Source organism: Geotrypetes seraphini, chromosome 8, assembly GCF_902459505.1.
Source record: "Geotrypetes seraphini chromosome 8, aGeoSer1.1, whole genome shotgun sequence".
Classification (NCBI taxonomy): Eukaryota; Metazoa; Chordata; class Amphibia; order Gymnophiona; family Dermophiidae; genus Geotrypetes; species Geotrypetes seraphini.
Genome location: NC_047091.1, coordinates 55,938,552 through 55,951,031, shown reverse-complemented (window position 1 = coordinate 55,951,031; position 12,480 = coordinate 55,938,552). Strand labels below are relative to the sequence as shown.

At 41.9% G+C, this 12,480-nt stretch overlaps 2 protein-coding genes across 3 annotated transcripts in view; one reads left to right on the top strand and one right to left on the bottom strand.

Annotated features, from left to right (window-relative positions):
- Positions 1–729: 729 nt before the first annotated feature.
- Positions 730–12,480, bottom strand: part of LOC117366084 (cytochrome P450 2F3-like) — a 62,691-nt gene continuing 50,940 nt past the window's right edge. For both annotated transcript variants that reach the window (XM_033957173.1, XM_033957174.1), the window contains exons 7-10: positions 12,256–12,397; positions 4,966–5,153; positions 4,227–4,368; positions 730–1,038 (exon numbers count right to left, since the gene is read on the bottom strand). In XM_033957173.1, coding sequence (XP_033813064.1) covers positions 857–1,038; positions 4,227–4,368; positions 4,966–5,153; positions 12,256–12,397 — 654 coding nt within the window. In that variant the 3' untranslated portion in view covers positions 730–856. The remainder of the gene's footprint in view (positions 1,039–4,226; positions 4,369–4,965; positions 5,154–12,255; positions 12,398–12,480) is intronic.
- Positions 12,331–12,480, top strand: part of LOC117366083 (cytochrome P450 2F2-like) — a 124,802-nt gene continuing 124,652 nt past the window's right edge. The window contains exon 1 of the mRNA XM_033957171.1: positions 12,331–12,418. The gene's annotated coding sequence lies outside the window, so the exon portion shown is untranslated. The remainder of the gene's footprint in view (positions 12,419–12,480) is intronic.

Genomic DNA, 12,480 nt, shown 5'->3' with positions numbered 1-12,480 from the left:
GAGTTGAAAGCAGTTTCAAAAAAAGTGGGCCTTTTAGCTTGGATTTGAACACTGCTGCTGATATATTTTTTTTTATTAAAAAAGATCACTTTTAAACATTGACCCCTATATTTATTTTTGTCAAGTTAAGCTAGAGCTCCGTCCTATGGAGTGATAACCTATGAAAGACAGAAAGTGATTTTTCAAAGAGCTGTTCCAGCAGATCCTTTGGGAATTCTACTGGGGAACTGTGCAAATTTAAGCAAAATATACTTTTCCTATTGAAAAGAAGAACATACTAAAAAGGCTGACGATACAAGTTAAATTGCAAACAATTCGGGCTTCAACAGAATAACAATACTAACTCTTCTTTGCTGTTGAAAAGGATTAAAAGTACTGAGAGAGAGTGAATAACAATCTATCTGCAACGATAGCAGGTGGCGAAAAAAGCTTCAGAATAAGTGACAGTCATAAACATAGTCATGAAATCAGTCATTGGCATAAAAAACTCCAACCTGTATAACCAAACCTTGCAGCATAGTTGAAATACTCACAGCTGAGCACTAGTGCACCTTTAACCCAATGTGTCAACTATGCTGCAAGGTTCGGTTATTCAGGTTCAAGGTTATTTTTTTATGCCAATGACTGATTTCATGACTATGTTTATGACTGTCACTTTATTCTGAAGCTTTTTTCGCCACCTGCTATCGTTGCAGATAGATTGTTATTCACTCTCTCTCAGTAGTTTTAATCCTTTTCAACAGCAAAGAAGAGTTAATACAAGTTAAATGCCATGTCTTCTTTTGGCTGGAGTATGAATAGGAGAAGCCTACAATGGTGTGCACTTGGGATACTGAGCATATCTCTTCAGCTTCTATTAGCGAGCTACCACGCGGCACATGTAATGTTGGGGCACATTCCCAAGACCACTCCCTATTGGCATGAGATCAAGCTTCTCCTTGTCGACAATGGGCTGGAAGGTGAAATTCTGCAGGAGGGTACTAAAAATTAAGAAGAGCTCCATGCGAGCCAGGCTCTCTCCAATGCAAATCCTTTTCCCTGGGAAAAAATCAGGACAAAGTTATTGCATGGAATTTATGTTTTGTCTGTGGATATGCAGATACAGAATGTGATGAAAAAGATTTTTTTTTTTTTTTTGTGAGATGTATTAGAAATTGTTGTGAACAGATCACTTTTAGATTAATACTTCAGTCTTTAATTTTACCACATATTGATTATTACAAAGTATTATATGTTGGTTGCAGAGTTAATGCTAAGAAAAAACTAAATCATACCTGTTTGCATTGTTCTATGCATTTTTCACTTGTTGGAACTGTGAATGCTATTATGCAAAATTAATAAAAAAAATGCTGAATGAAAAAAATAAAACCCGCACTCATTTTCAAAATAGATGGAAGTCCAAAAGAGCATAAACCAGTACATAGACGTCTTACTAGTCAAAATGTCCAAGTGGGCATTTTCAAAACGTTCTGGTTGTTTTGTCTCCAGTGCATCTAAATCTTAAGGGGGCGTGTTAGAAGCATGTTTTGGGCAGGCTTACCACTTCGACATTTTACAGCGATAATAAAACATTTTACAAAATGTCCAGGGCACAATTTGGGCATTTTGGGCTGGATTCTGTATAGGACACCCGGACTCAGCAGCCGCCTAAGCGGCTTTTGAGAATCACACACGGTTCTATATAGAATTGCTTCTGTCGGACAGACACCTAAGCCCACCTAACTCACCCCATTCTTTAACCGGCATCTATGTCACAGGCGCCAGTTAGAGAATCATGTTGCTGCTTAGCTGATCACGGCAAGGGAATCTCCCTGCTGCAATCAGTTTAGTGGCTGCAGCAGGGAACCCGTCTGCCCTCCCGACGAAGACGATTGGCAGGAGGGATGCCCACTCCCTCCTGCTGGAACCCCTGAAGTCCTCCACCCCGAATGCCTCCCCACCCCCGAATGCTTGCTGCAGGAGAATTGCTGAATTCCTCCTGTCCCCTCGAGATATCCCCCGACAGGAGGGATGCCCACTTCTTCCTGCCGCTCCCCAAAGATTACCGGCAGGAGGGATGCCCAGTCCCGGAACCCCCCTGATATCATGCCCCTTCCTTGACCCCCCCAGCCCCTACCCTGACCCCCCAGCCCCTACCAGTACCTATTTTTTGTAGGCCAGCCGGAGGGATGCTTACTCCCTGTGGCTGGCAGGGCCACCTCTACAGAATGGTGGGCCTTCCCAGTGCATCCTGGGATGCACCGGGGAGGGGCCTAAGGTCCTGATTGGCCCAGGATGCACTGGGAGTGGCCTATGATTCTGATTGGTCAGCTTCCTTAGGCCAGCTCAGCAGGGCAGGATTAACCAATAGGCCAAGTAGTCACGTGCCTAGGGCCCAAAATGGTCAGGGGGGCCCGATGAAGGAAGGCATCAACATTGTTTTTTTCAAAACGGCGATGGGCTCCTCCAGCAGTGATCAGCAATGTGCCCCCCCCCCCCCCCGATCAGCAACGCGGGCCCCACCCCGATTGTCAGAACGTGAACTCGCAGGCCTTGAGCATGCTCAGATGCTCAAGGCCCAGCAGAGGAGAAGGCCGATTTTCAAGAGTGCCCAGATGAGGGTAAGAAGCGGCAGGGGGTGCCCAATTGTGTCGAGGAGGGGGTCGGATCATGGCGGGAGGGTGCCCAATCGTGGCGGGAGGGTCAGATCGTGGCGGCGGGTGCCGGATCGCAGGGGGGGGTGCCGGATTGCGGGGGGGGGGGGGGTGTGCTCGTAAATCGAGCCAAGCTCGGTTTCCGAGGCACCGATTTTGCAAATGTTTTGCTCGTCTTGCAAAACACTCGCAAACCGGTGCACTCGTAAACCGAGGTACCACTGTACAAGACAAACATAAATTTTTTCAGTTACAGCGTCCCAAATATGGAATTATTTACCACTTCATTAGAGAGAAGAGACTACCCTGGAGAGATTTAAAGGCGCCCTTAAGAGCTTTTTGTATATAGACGCTTTTGACTAATAAAAAGTTCTATTCTGACAGATTGATCCAATCTCCACAACTACTGGTATCTTAGGCAGCATTAACCCCTACTGGGGCCTAAGTCAATTTTGGAGCCGCTAAGTGCAATTCTATCTGCGCTGCCTAGTGGTTGATTGACATCCATGCTGAACTGGTACATATTCTTGAAGTTGCAAAACTGTGTATGCAAATGCCAGAAGATGTGTGTAGCATAGCCGGATTTTAAAAAGGTTTGGACAAGTTCCTGGAGAAAAAGTCCATAGTTTGCTATTGAGATAGACATGTGGGAAGTCACTGCTTGCCCTGGGATTGGTAGTATGGAATCTTGCTGCTGCTTGGGTTTCTGCCAGGTACTTGTGATGTGGATTGGCCACTGTTGGAAACAGGAAACTGGACTAGATGTATCCACTGGTCTGACCCAGTATGGCTATTCTTAATGTTTATATATAACTCTTCTCCAATTCTTCCTTAGGAAACTCTTCCACCCCCCTACCCTTGCCCTTAGTACGCCACTGCTACGGTTTGAAAAAGGCTATGAAACTGATGGGAGCATTGAAAGCATCATTTAAGGAACACCCTCCCGATCTGGCTCTATCCTGCCCCCTTCATGATGCCACCGGACTGCATTCTCAGGTTGATCAATGGCTGAGAATGCTGTCCAGTGGCGTCATGAAGGGGGCGGGATAGAGCCAGAACGGGAGGGTGTTCATTAAAGGACGCTTTTGCTGCTCCCGCTGGATTCTTAGCCTATTTCTTGGCTGCAGGGGTGGACCGGCAGCCACGCTGAAATGCAGATCCCAAGAGGTTCCGGACCCGGCCGGCTGTGCACCCCCTAGGGCATGCACCCGGGGCGGCCCGTCCCCCCACCCCACCCTTGGTACGCCACTGGCTATAGTGGTAAAAAAAAGAACACCCTGCAACAATAGTAATATAGCGCATGTTATTGCTCCTCTAACACACATTTAAGGGCAAATAATGCATGTCAGAGCCATAATGCACTATAATAACTACCCCCTTCCAAATTTGAAGCAATATCTGTATTGTACCTGTAGTCAGCACTGTACAGTTGCATTGTCTGAAAGTAGTGGAATATAAATTGTGAAATTAACATACTGCAAACTAGGCCCCGCAATATCATTATTGCTTTCCCTGTGTATACAGTATATTGCCCAGTTATAGAATGAGATGCTGGAACTCTTGTCTTTGATGCAAAGAAATGCAAAACCTTACCTGCAGAAAAGGGCATTAGAGCATCATTCTTCTTAAAAGAGCCAGTTTCATCCAAGAAATTTTCGGGGTGAAATGTTTTGGGGATTTTAAACTGAGATGGGTCATAGTGCACTGATGTAAGCAAAGGGATGACATGCGTGCCCTGTAAACAATAAAAAGAAAATCCAGACCTCATTACCAGTGACGGAGGCTCACTAGTGTCTCAGTCTCCCTCTTTCCCTCTACCTTATCTTATTGGTGGGCCTATGGTCCTGCAGCTGGCCACAGCTTGTAATTAAAACTCTATGCACAACAGACTTCTCTTCTTGTTAGCTTTGCTAGCTCACTCCTCTATTTTCTAAACTCATTTCTCTGCTCAGTCTTGCACCAGGTTTCTCCTTTTCCTATAAGCACAACATGTCTTTTCAACCACAAACTTCTCCACTGCTGCTTTGTTTTCTAATCCAATCTCTCTTTAATTTTTTATGATGGGGACCTACATTTAGCCCTATTTGGAGGATATTGCTAGGCCCAATTATATTTCCAGTACATGGTGTTTGCATGTTGCCTAGACTAGGAAACCTTCTCTCTACCCCCTCCACCTATCCAACCACTTCTATACAAATGTTTTATCTAGGAACTTTTGAGGTATGTTCATTTTGAAATTTAGTGTGGATTAGGGGAAGATGAATGCATCAGTTTTCTTCCACGATCTCTTCTCCTAAAGACTCCCGCCTAAGTTCAAGAGACCCACTGGTACCTTGGGGATCTTGTATCCTCGAAATGATGTATCTTTTGATACCGCATGAGGCAGGCTTAGGGGGATTACATCAGCAAAACGCATTATCTCATGGATGACAGCCTCTGTAAATGGCATCTTGCTTCTGTCATCTATAGATGGACAGCGATCTCGCCCTACCACGTTGTCAATCTCCTTCTGTATTTTATCTGCCAAGAAAACAACATTTTGACCCAATCATGAGCTTTTAAATTTACCACAGACATGAAATATAGGAACAACCATAGAAATAATGGCAGGTAAAGATCATATCCAGCTGTACAATCCCTTCTTCTCTCCAAAGATTCTTGTCCCACACTTTCTTGAGCTCAAACACAGTCCTCATCTCTATCACCTCCAATGAGAGACTGTGCCATTCATCCTCCAGCTTTCCATAAAGAAATATTTCCTTAGACTATTCCTTTCATCTTTATCCTATGAAACTTTGGTCCCGAGCTTCCTTTCAATTGAAAGAGCCCTGTCTTGTATATTCTTTACTTTCACTTTTACTTTCCTCCTGAAGCAATACAGGTCTAAGAGATTACCTTCCATGCTTCAGCTTTAGGACTGATTTTGAACCCCGAAGTTTGGTAATCATATTTTGCTCATTGGCCGAGATGCAGGCATTGTATGCTGAAACATGGCTCGTGTTGGGCCAATAAAGACATTTAGGGCTCCTTTTACTAAGGTGCGCTAGCATTTTTAGCGCGCGCAAACCCCGCGCTAAATGAAAAATACAAATGCAAGCTCTATGGAGGCGTTAGCATCTTGCACGCGCTAAGCACGCACTAAAACCGCTAGTGCACCTTAGTAAAAGGAGCCCTTAGACCCTTTGCTTTTTTTTTTTTTTTTTTGCTATATTCTATATACTTATGCCATGGAGGCATGTAAATATCTATCATATCTCCTATCTCTCACCTTTCTTCCAAAGTATATTTTTAATCCCTGATATTCAGCAGTACGTAACCAGCTGGGAATAGACCCTGGCCAGCTAAGTACCACTGATATTCAGCGGGAGATAGCTAGCCATCTCCCACTAAATATCCAGCTTCTCGGATTGGCTGGTGACTGGTTATGTCACATGACATAGCTGGTCACCACCAATATTCAGCAGCTGACTGGCTAAGACTAGCAGCTAGATAGATCTATCTGAAAAAAGGTCTTTCTTTCACCTCCCTCCCAATTTTTCTGTTAGCTCGTTCTCAGAATCTGTGTTTGTTCTTCTGTTACCCGCCCTGAGCTTTCTAGTAGGGTAGGAAATAAATAAAAATTAATAAATAAATAAATAAGAATAAAGTATATATAGATCCGGTTAAGCTAGCATTTTTTAAAGGAATGTAGCACCTGCTTTCCTTTATAGAATAGACTCCAATTAGATGTCTCTGTATAGAAGTTCCCTCTATGGGCCAACTCTAAGGAATCTACCTTTTTGTAGATGTATCGTCACTGATTGTGATATACTGTATTTAATTGTGGAACATCAAACAACAAAAAAAAGGGGGTGAGTGGAATCCACAAAATTAAAAGCACAAAAGAAAGTGGAAAAAAATATGTGGTACCTGGATCAATGCAGGAAAAGACAAATAGGGCTAACACAAAAATAAAAAGTGTCTTAAAAAAAAAAAATCAATCAAAAGGCTGTAACCAATGTTCAATACATAACAGGCAGTATGGTTCAAAAGAATCCAACATGGTCCAAGTTTCGACACTATAGTGTAAGCTGTGCTGTATTAATTACTGTGTTGTTTGGTTCTTGCTTTGACTCTGTTCTGCATTTAGTTCAAAACTTCCAAATCATATAGACTCCTGAGGAAGGCACAGTGCCGAAACATGAACCAAGTTGGGTCCTCTTTTACTATACTGCCTGTTATGTATTGAATATTAGTTACAGCCTTTTGATTGATTTTTTTTATTAAAGACACTTTTTTATTTTTTATGTGTGATGGCCCTATTTGTCTTTTCCTGCATTCATCCAGGTACCACATTTTTTTTATCCACTTTCTTTTGTGCTGTATTTAACTGTTATATAACAGTATCCCTGATGAAGGCATGTGAGCTGAAACACAGCCTGTGTTGGATCCATCACAATCAAATTTGGCATCTGTATATCTTTGGGTTCTTATATTCCAATCAACCAAATTAAGGATTTATTTATTCTTATCCTGGCTTATGTGCATTGGTCATTCTCACAGAACTTGTTTTTTCTTTGGGCAATTCCATAACATAGATGCTAAAATTTACATGTGTAGCGACCAAATGCACATGCATGCCAATATGTCACCTAAACACTATTCTGTAAACATGGGTACATCTTGGATAGTACATATTCACATGGGGTGGAGCCTGGATGGGGCAAGGTTGGGCTTCATACTTATCAAGCCTAAAGACAGTTATCCTATGCTGTTTATCCATGTTGGCGCAAATGATACTGTTAGGCATCCCACTGAACGTTTCAAAAGCGACTTCATAGCCCTGGGACTTGGTGCTTACAAATGGGGAAAGTGTTTCTGAGGTTACAGTGGGTGATCATCTGGTATCTAGTGAACATAGAATGGTGAGGTTCAATATTAAAATGAGGGATGAGAGGACTTACTCAAATTTGAAGGTTCTAAACTTCAAAAGAACGAATTTTGTCAAGATGGGGGAATACCTCAAGGAGGAGTTAGCTGAATGAAGTAGAAAAGCAGTAAGTGAAACTGAAAGGAGTTATTCTGAAGGCGACAAATCTTTATGTTAAGGTTCATAAAAGGTAAAAAGAAAAAAAGGCCACTTAGGTTCTCCAATTCAGTAGCTGAAAAGGTGAGAAAAAAAGGATAGCCTTCATAAATTACAAGATGTCACAGAAAGAGGAAGATAGGCAAAAATATGTGGAAAAGCTGTGAGACGTGGGAAAAGCTGTCAAAAAAGCAAAGATGCAAATGGAAGAAAAGATAGCCAATATGGTAAATTTGGGGGACAAAATATATTTTGTATATGTAAGTGATAGGAAGAAGTGTAAAAATGGCATAGCGGGGCTTAAGAGTGAAGGGGACAAATATGCAGAAACCGATAAAGATAAGGCTGAACTGCTTAACAATTATTTCTGTTCTGTGTTTTTTAGATGAAAGACCGTGGGTAGGACTGCAGAAAAGTGTAGTGGATTCAGAAAGATTTTCAGAAGACTGTGTTTGTGAGGAGTTAGCTAGATTAAAAATAGACAAGGCGATGGAGCCTGACAGAATACATCCCAGGGTACTCAAGGAACTCGGAGAGGTTTTGGCGGCTCTGTTGTCTCATCTTTTTAATGCTTCCTTAGAGACTGGTGTGGTCCCAGAAGATGTGGTTCCTCTGCACAAGAGTGGAAGTAAGAAGGAAGTTGGGAATCACAGGCCAGTTAGTTTGACCTTGGTAGTTAGTGAACGAATGGAAAACCTTATATACCACATATACAGCACAAAAAAGGATAAAAGTGGTTTACAATGTACAAATGAAAACAATTTTTAAAATGCTTCTTAAACAGAGGGTAGTGAGATTTCTAGAATCCAATGGACTGCAGTACCCGAGGCAGCATGGTTTTACGAGAGGCAGGTGTTGTCAGACAAATCTGATTCATTTCTTTCACTGGGTGACCACACAATTGGATATGGGAGGAGTGCTTTAGCAAAGCTTTCGACATGTTGTCGCAAAGGAGATTGATAAATTAACTGAATGCATGCAGTATGGACCTTAAAGTGACAAACTGAATTTAAAGCTGGCTAAGTGGAAGGAGACAAAGGGTAGTGATAAATGGAGGCTGCTCAGAGAAAAACGATGTTGCTAGTGGAGTGCCACAGGGGTCTGTCCTTAAGCCGGCTCTATTTAACTTCTTTGTGAGTGATATTGCAGAAGGACTGTCTGGCAAAGTTTGCTTTTTGTGTATGATACCAAGCTCTGTAATAGGATAGACACCCCAGGGGTGTGGATGACATGATGCAGGATCCGGTGAAGCTTGAAGAACGGTCAAACAAGTGGCAACTAAGATTTAATGCTAAAAAATGTAGGGTCATGCACTTGGGCTGCAAAAATCCAGGAGAAAGGTATAGTATAGGAGGAGAGAAAATTTTGTACACAGAAGAAGAGCAGGACTTGGGGTGATTGTGTCTGATGATCTCAAGGTGGCAAAACAGGTAGAAAAGGCAATGGTCAAAGCCAGGAAGATACTTGGGTGCATAAAGAGAGGGAAGGCCAGTTGGAAAAGGGAAGTAATAATGCCACTGTATAAGTCTTTGGTGAGGTGCAATTTTGGAGACCATGCCTTCAAAAAGATATAAATAGAATGGAGTTGGTCCAAAGGGCTGCTACAAAGTTGGTTAGTAGCCTTTATTATAAATTGTATTGGGACAGACTTAGAGAACTTAATATGTATACTCTAGAGCAGGAGTGGACAACTCAAGTCCTCGAGGACTGGAATCCAGACGGGTTTTCAGGATTTCCTCAATGAATATGTATTGAAAGCAGTGTATGCAAAAAGATCTCATGCATATTCATTGGGGAAATCCTAAAATCCGACTGGATTCCGGCCCTCGAGGACCGGAGTTGCCCACTTCTGCTCTAGAGCAGTGATTCCCAACCCTGTCCTGGAGGAACACCAGGCCAATTGGGTTTTCAGGCTAGCCCTAATGAATATGCATGAGAGAGATTTGCATATGATGGAAGTGATAGGCATGCAAATTTGCTTCATGCATATTCATTAGGGCTAGCCTGAAAACCCAATTGGCCTGGCGTTCCTCCAGGACAGGGTTGGGAACCACTGCTCTAGAGGATAGATATGAGAGAGATGTTTAAATATCTCTGTGGCATCAATGTACAGAAGGTGAGTCTTTTTCAAATGAAGGAAATTTCTAGAAGGAGAAGGCATAGGATGAAGTTAAGAGGTGACAGGCTCAGGAGTAATGTAAGAAAATACTTCTTTACAGAAAAGGTGGTTGATGCGTGGTCCCAGTGGAAGTGGTTAGGATGAAGACTGTATCTGAATTCAAGATAGCGTGGAACAGGCATGTGGGATCTCTTAGGGAGAAGAGAAGATAGTGGATGGTGGGGAAGGGCAGACTGGATGGGCCATTAGGCCTTTATCTGCCATCATGTTTCTATATTTCTATATACCGTGCACATATCTTCAGCATTTAAGTCCCCACAGTTATATCAGTACTATGACTGACATAGGTGTTTGCAAACAAACAGAGGGGAAGACCAAAGTTCTATGGCTCGGCAAAGAAAAAAGAATCCAGTGTATTCTTTGTCCATTTTTAGGCTTACTAATATTGATAATAGTAATAATAATAATAATATTTGTTTATATGGTTTGGATATACTGTATTTATATACATACTTTTTGTTCATACCCATATTTGTAGTATATATATTATTTTATCTTTTATATATTCATGTATTTGACAGATTAATGCAATATTTTATTTATGTTTATTTGTTTGCACTTGGTCATGGTTTCTATGTTCATATTTTTATATTTATCTTTTGGTTTCCATATTTATGTGCATTTTTATTCTTGATGTTTAGTTTATGGAATCCTAATGCAGGCAATCAAATCCTTCTATGAGGGTGGTTTGAAAAGTTTGGTAAATTTCCATGAGATAGTACCACAGTCCATTAAGTCTTCAATGCCGTCAATGAGTATTTTGCAGAGTTTGACAAAACCTATTTTCCCTACGATACAAAAAAATGGAAACTTGTTGGACTAAATGTATAGCCCTCAATGGAGACTACGTTGTTTAACTTGCTTTTAAACCAAACTTTTCAAAACACACTTGTACATTTGAAGTTTTTGAATCTATTTTTATTCAATAAATGATGCCATTGTCATTTTGGTTTCCCTTCTTTCTTTTTGGTCATCCCTTCTTGATGTTTTCTGCTTTGCATAAGTGTTTTCATGTATGTACTGCTACTACTATTAATTATTTCTGTAGTGCAACCAGACGTACGCAGCATTGTACAGAGTCACAAAGAAGGCAGTCCCTGCTTGAAAGAGCTTACAATCTAAACAGACAAACAGGATGTCATGGATACAGTTAAGGGGAACAGTTAATCTGAGGGCTAGGTTGGTGGGCAGTGGGGAATGGGGTTATGGATTGAAGGCTATATTAAAAAGGTGGGTTTTCAGTCTGCTTTTAAATAAGGGAAGGGAAGGGGCTTGTCGGATAAACTCAGGTAATTTATTCCAAGCATAGGGGGCAGCTAGATGAAAGGAACAAAGTCTGGAATTGACAGTGGAGGAGAAGGATACAGCTAAGAGCAGCTGATCTGTGGAACGGAGGTATATAAGGAGAGAGAAGAGAGGACAGATCGGAGAAGGTTATCATGCCGCTGTACCGGGCCATGGTGCACCCTCACCTGGAGTACTGCATCCAGCACTGGTTGCCTTACATGAAGGACACGGTACTACTTGAAAGGGTCCAGAAAAGAGTGACTAAGATGGTTAAGGGGCTGGAGGAGTTGCCGTACAGTGAAAGATTAGAGAAACTGGGCCTCTTCTCCCTCAAACAGAGGAGATTGAGAGAGGACAAGATCGAAACATTTAAGGTACTGAAGGTAATAGACTTAGTAGATAAGGACAGGTTGTTCACCCTCTCCAAGGTAGAGAGAACGAGAGGGCACTATCTAAAATTGAAAGGGGATAGATTCCATACGATCATAAGGAAGTTCTTCTTCACCCAGAGAGTGGTAGAAAACTGGAATGCTCTTCTGGAGTCTATCATAGGGGGAAACACCCTCCAGGGATTCAAGACAAAGTTAGACAAGTTCCTGCTAAACCAGAACGTACACAGCTAGGGCTAGTCTCAGTTAGGGTGCTGGTCTTTGACCAGAGGGCCATCACGTGAGCGGACTGCTGGGCACGATGGACCACTGGTCTGACCCAGCACCGACTATTCTTATGCTCTTAGGAGAGATATTGAGGGGTAGCAGAATGAACACACTTATAGGTTAGCAATAGGAGCTTGAACTGTATTGGGCTCTATTAAGCTACTATTATATAAAGAAAAATAGAAATTTACATTTCTTTATATAAGGTCCTCCTATCAAGCACCTTGTGGCACCTAATTGTAAGTGCCCTGTTATAGGATTGCTTTGTATGTGCCCAGGGTATGTTAAAACCGATGTTAAACACCTAATACTGCTTTGTAAATAACTTCTACTAATGCAGTTGGTACCCTCTGCTAACTACATAAGTCATTTTTAATTGTGGCCTGAAAGTTTCTTCTTGTTCCTTTCATTTTAAAATGCCTATTTGAACAGTACCTGCTATTTCTGGATATTTCATCAAAATCAGGAATCCATATCTTAAGGTTGTGCTGACCGTTTCTGTTCCACCAAAAAGCAAGTTTTCTGTGCTCATTACCAAGGACTCATTATAGAATGAAGGATCTTCAACCCGAGTCTCCTGAAGAAAAAGTTTATATAAGTGAGTAAATAAAGAAAATTCCATTCTGTCCCTTAACTTTGCAGTCATTTATCTGTTATCTC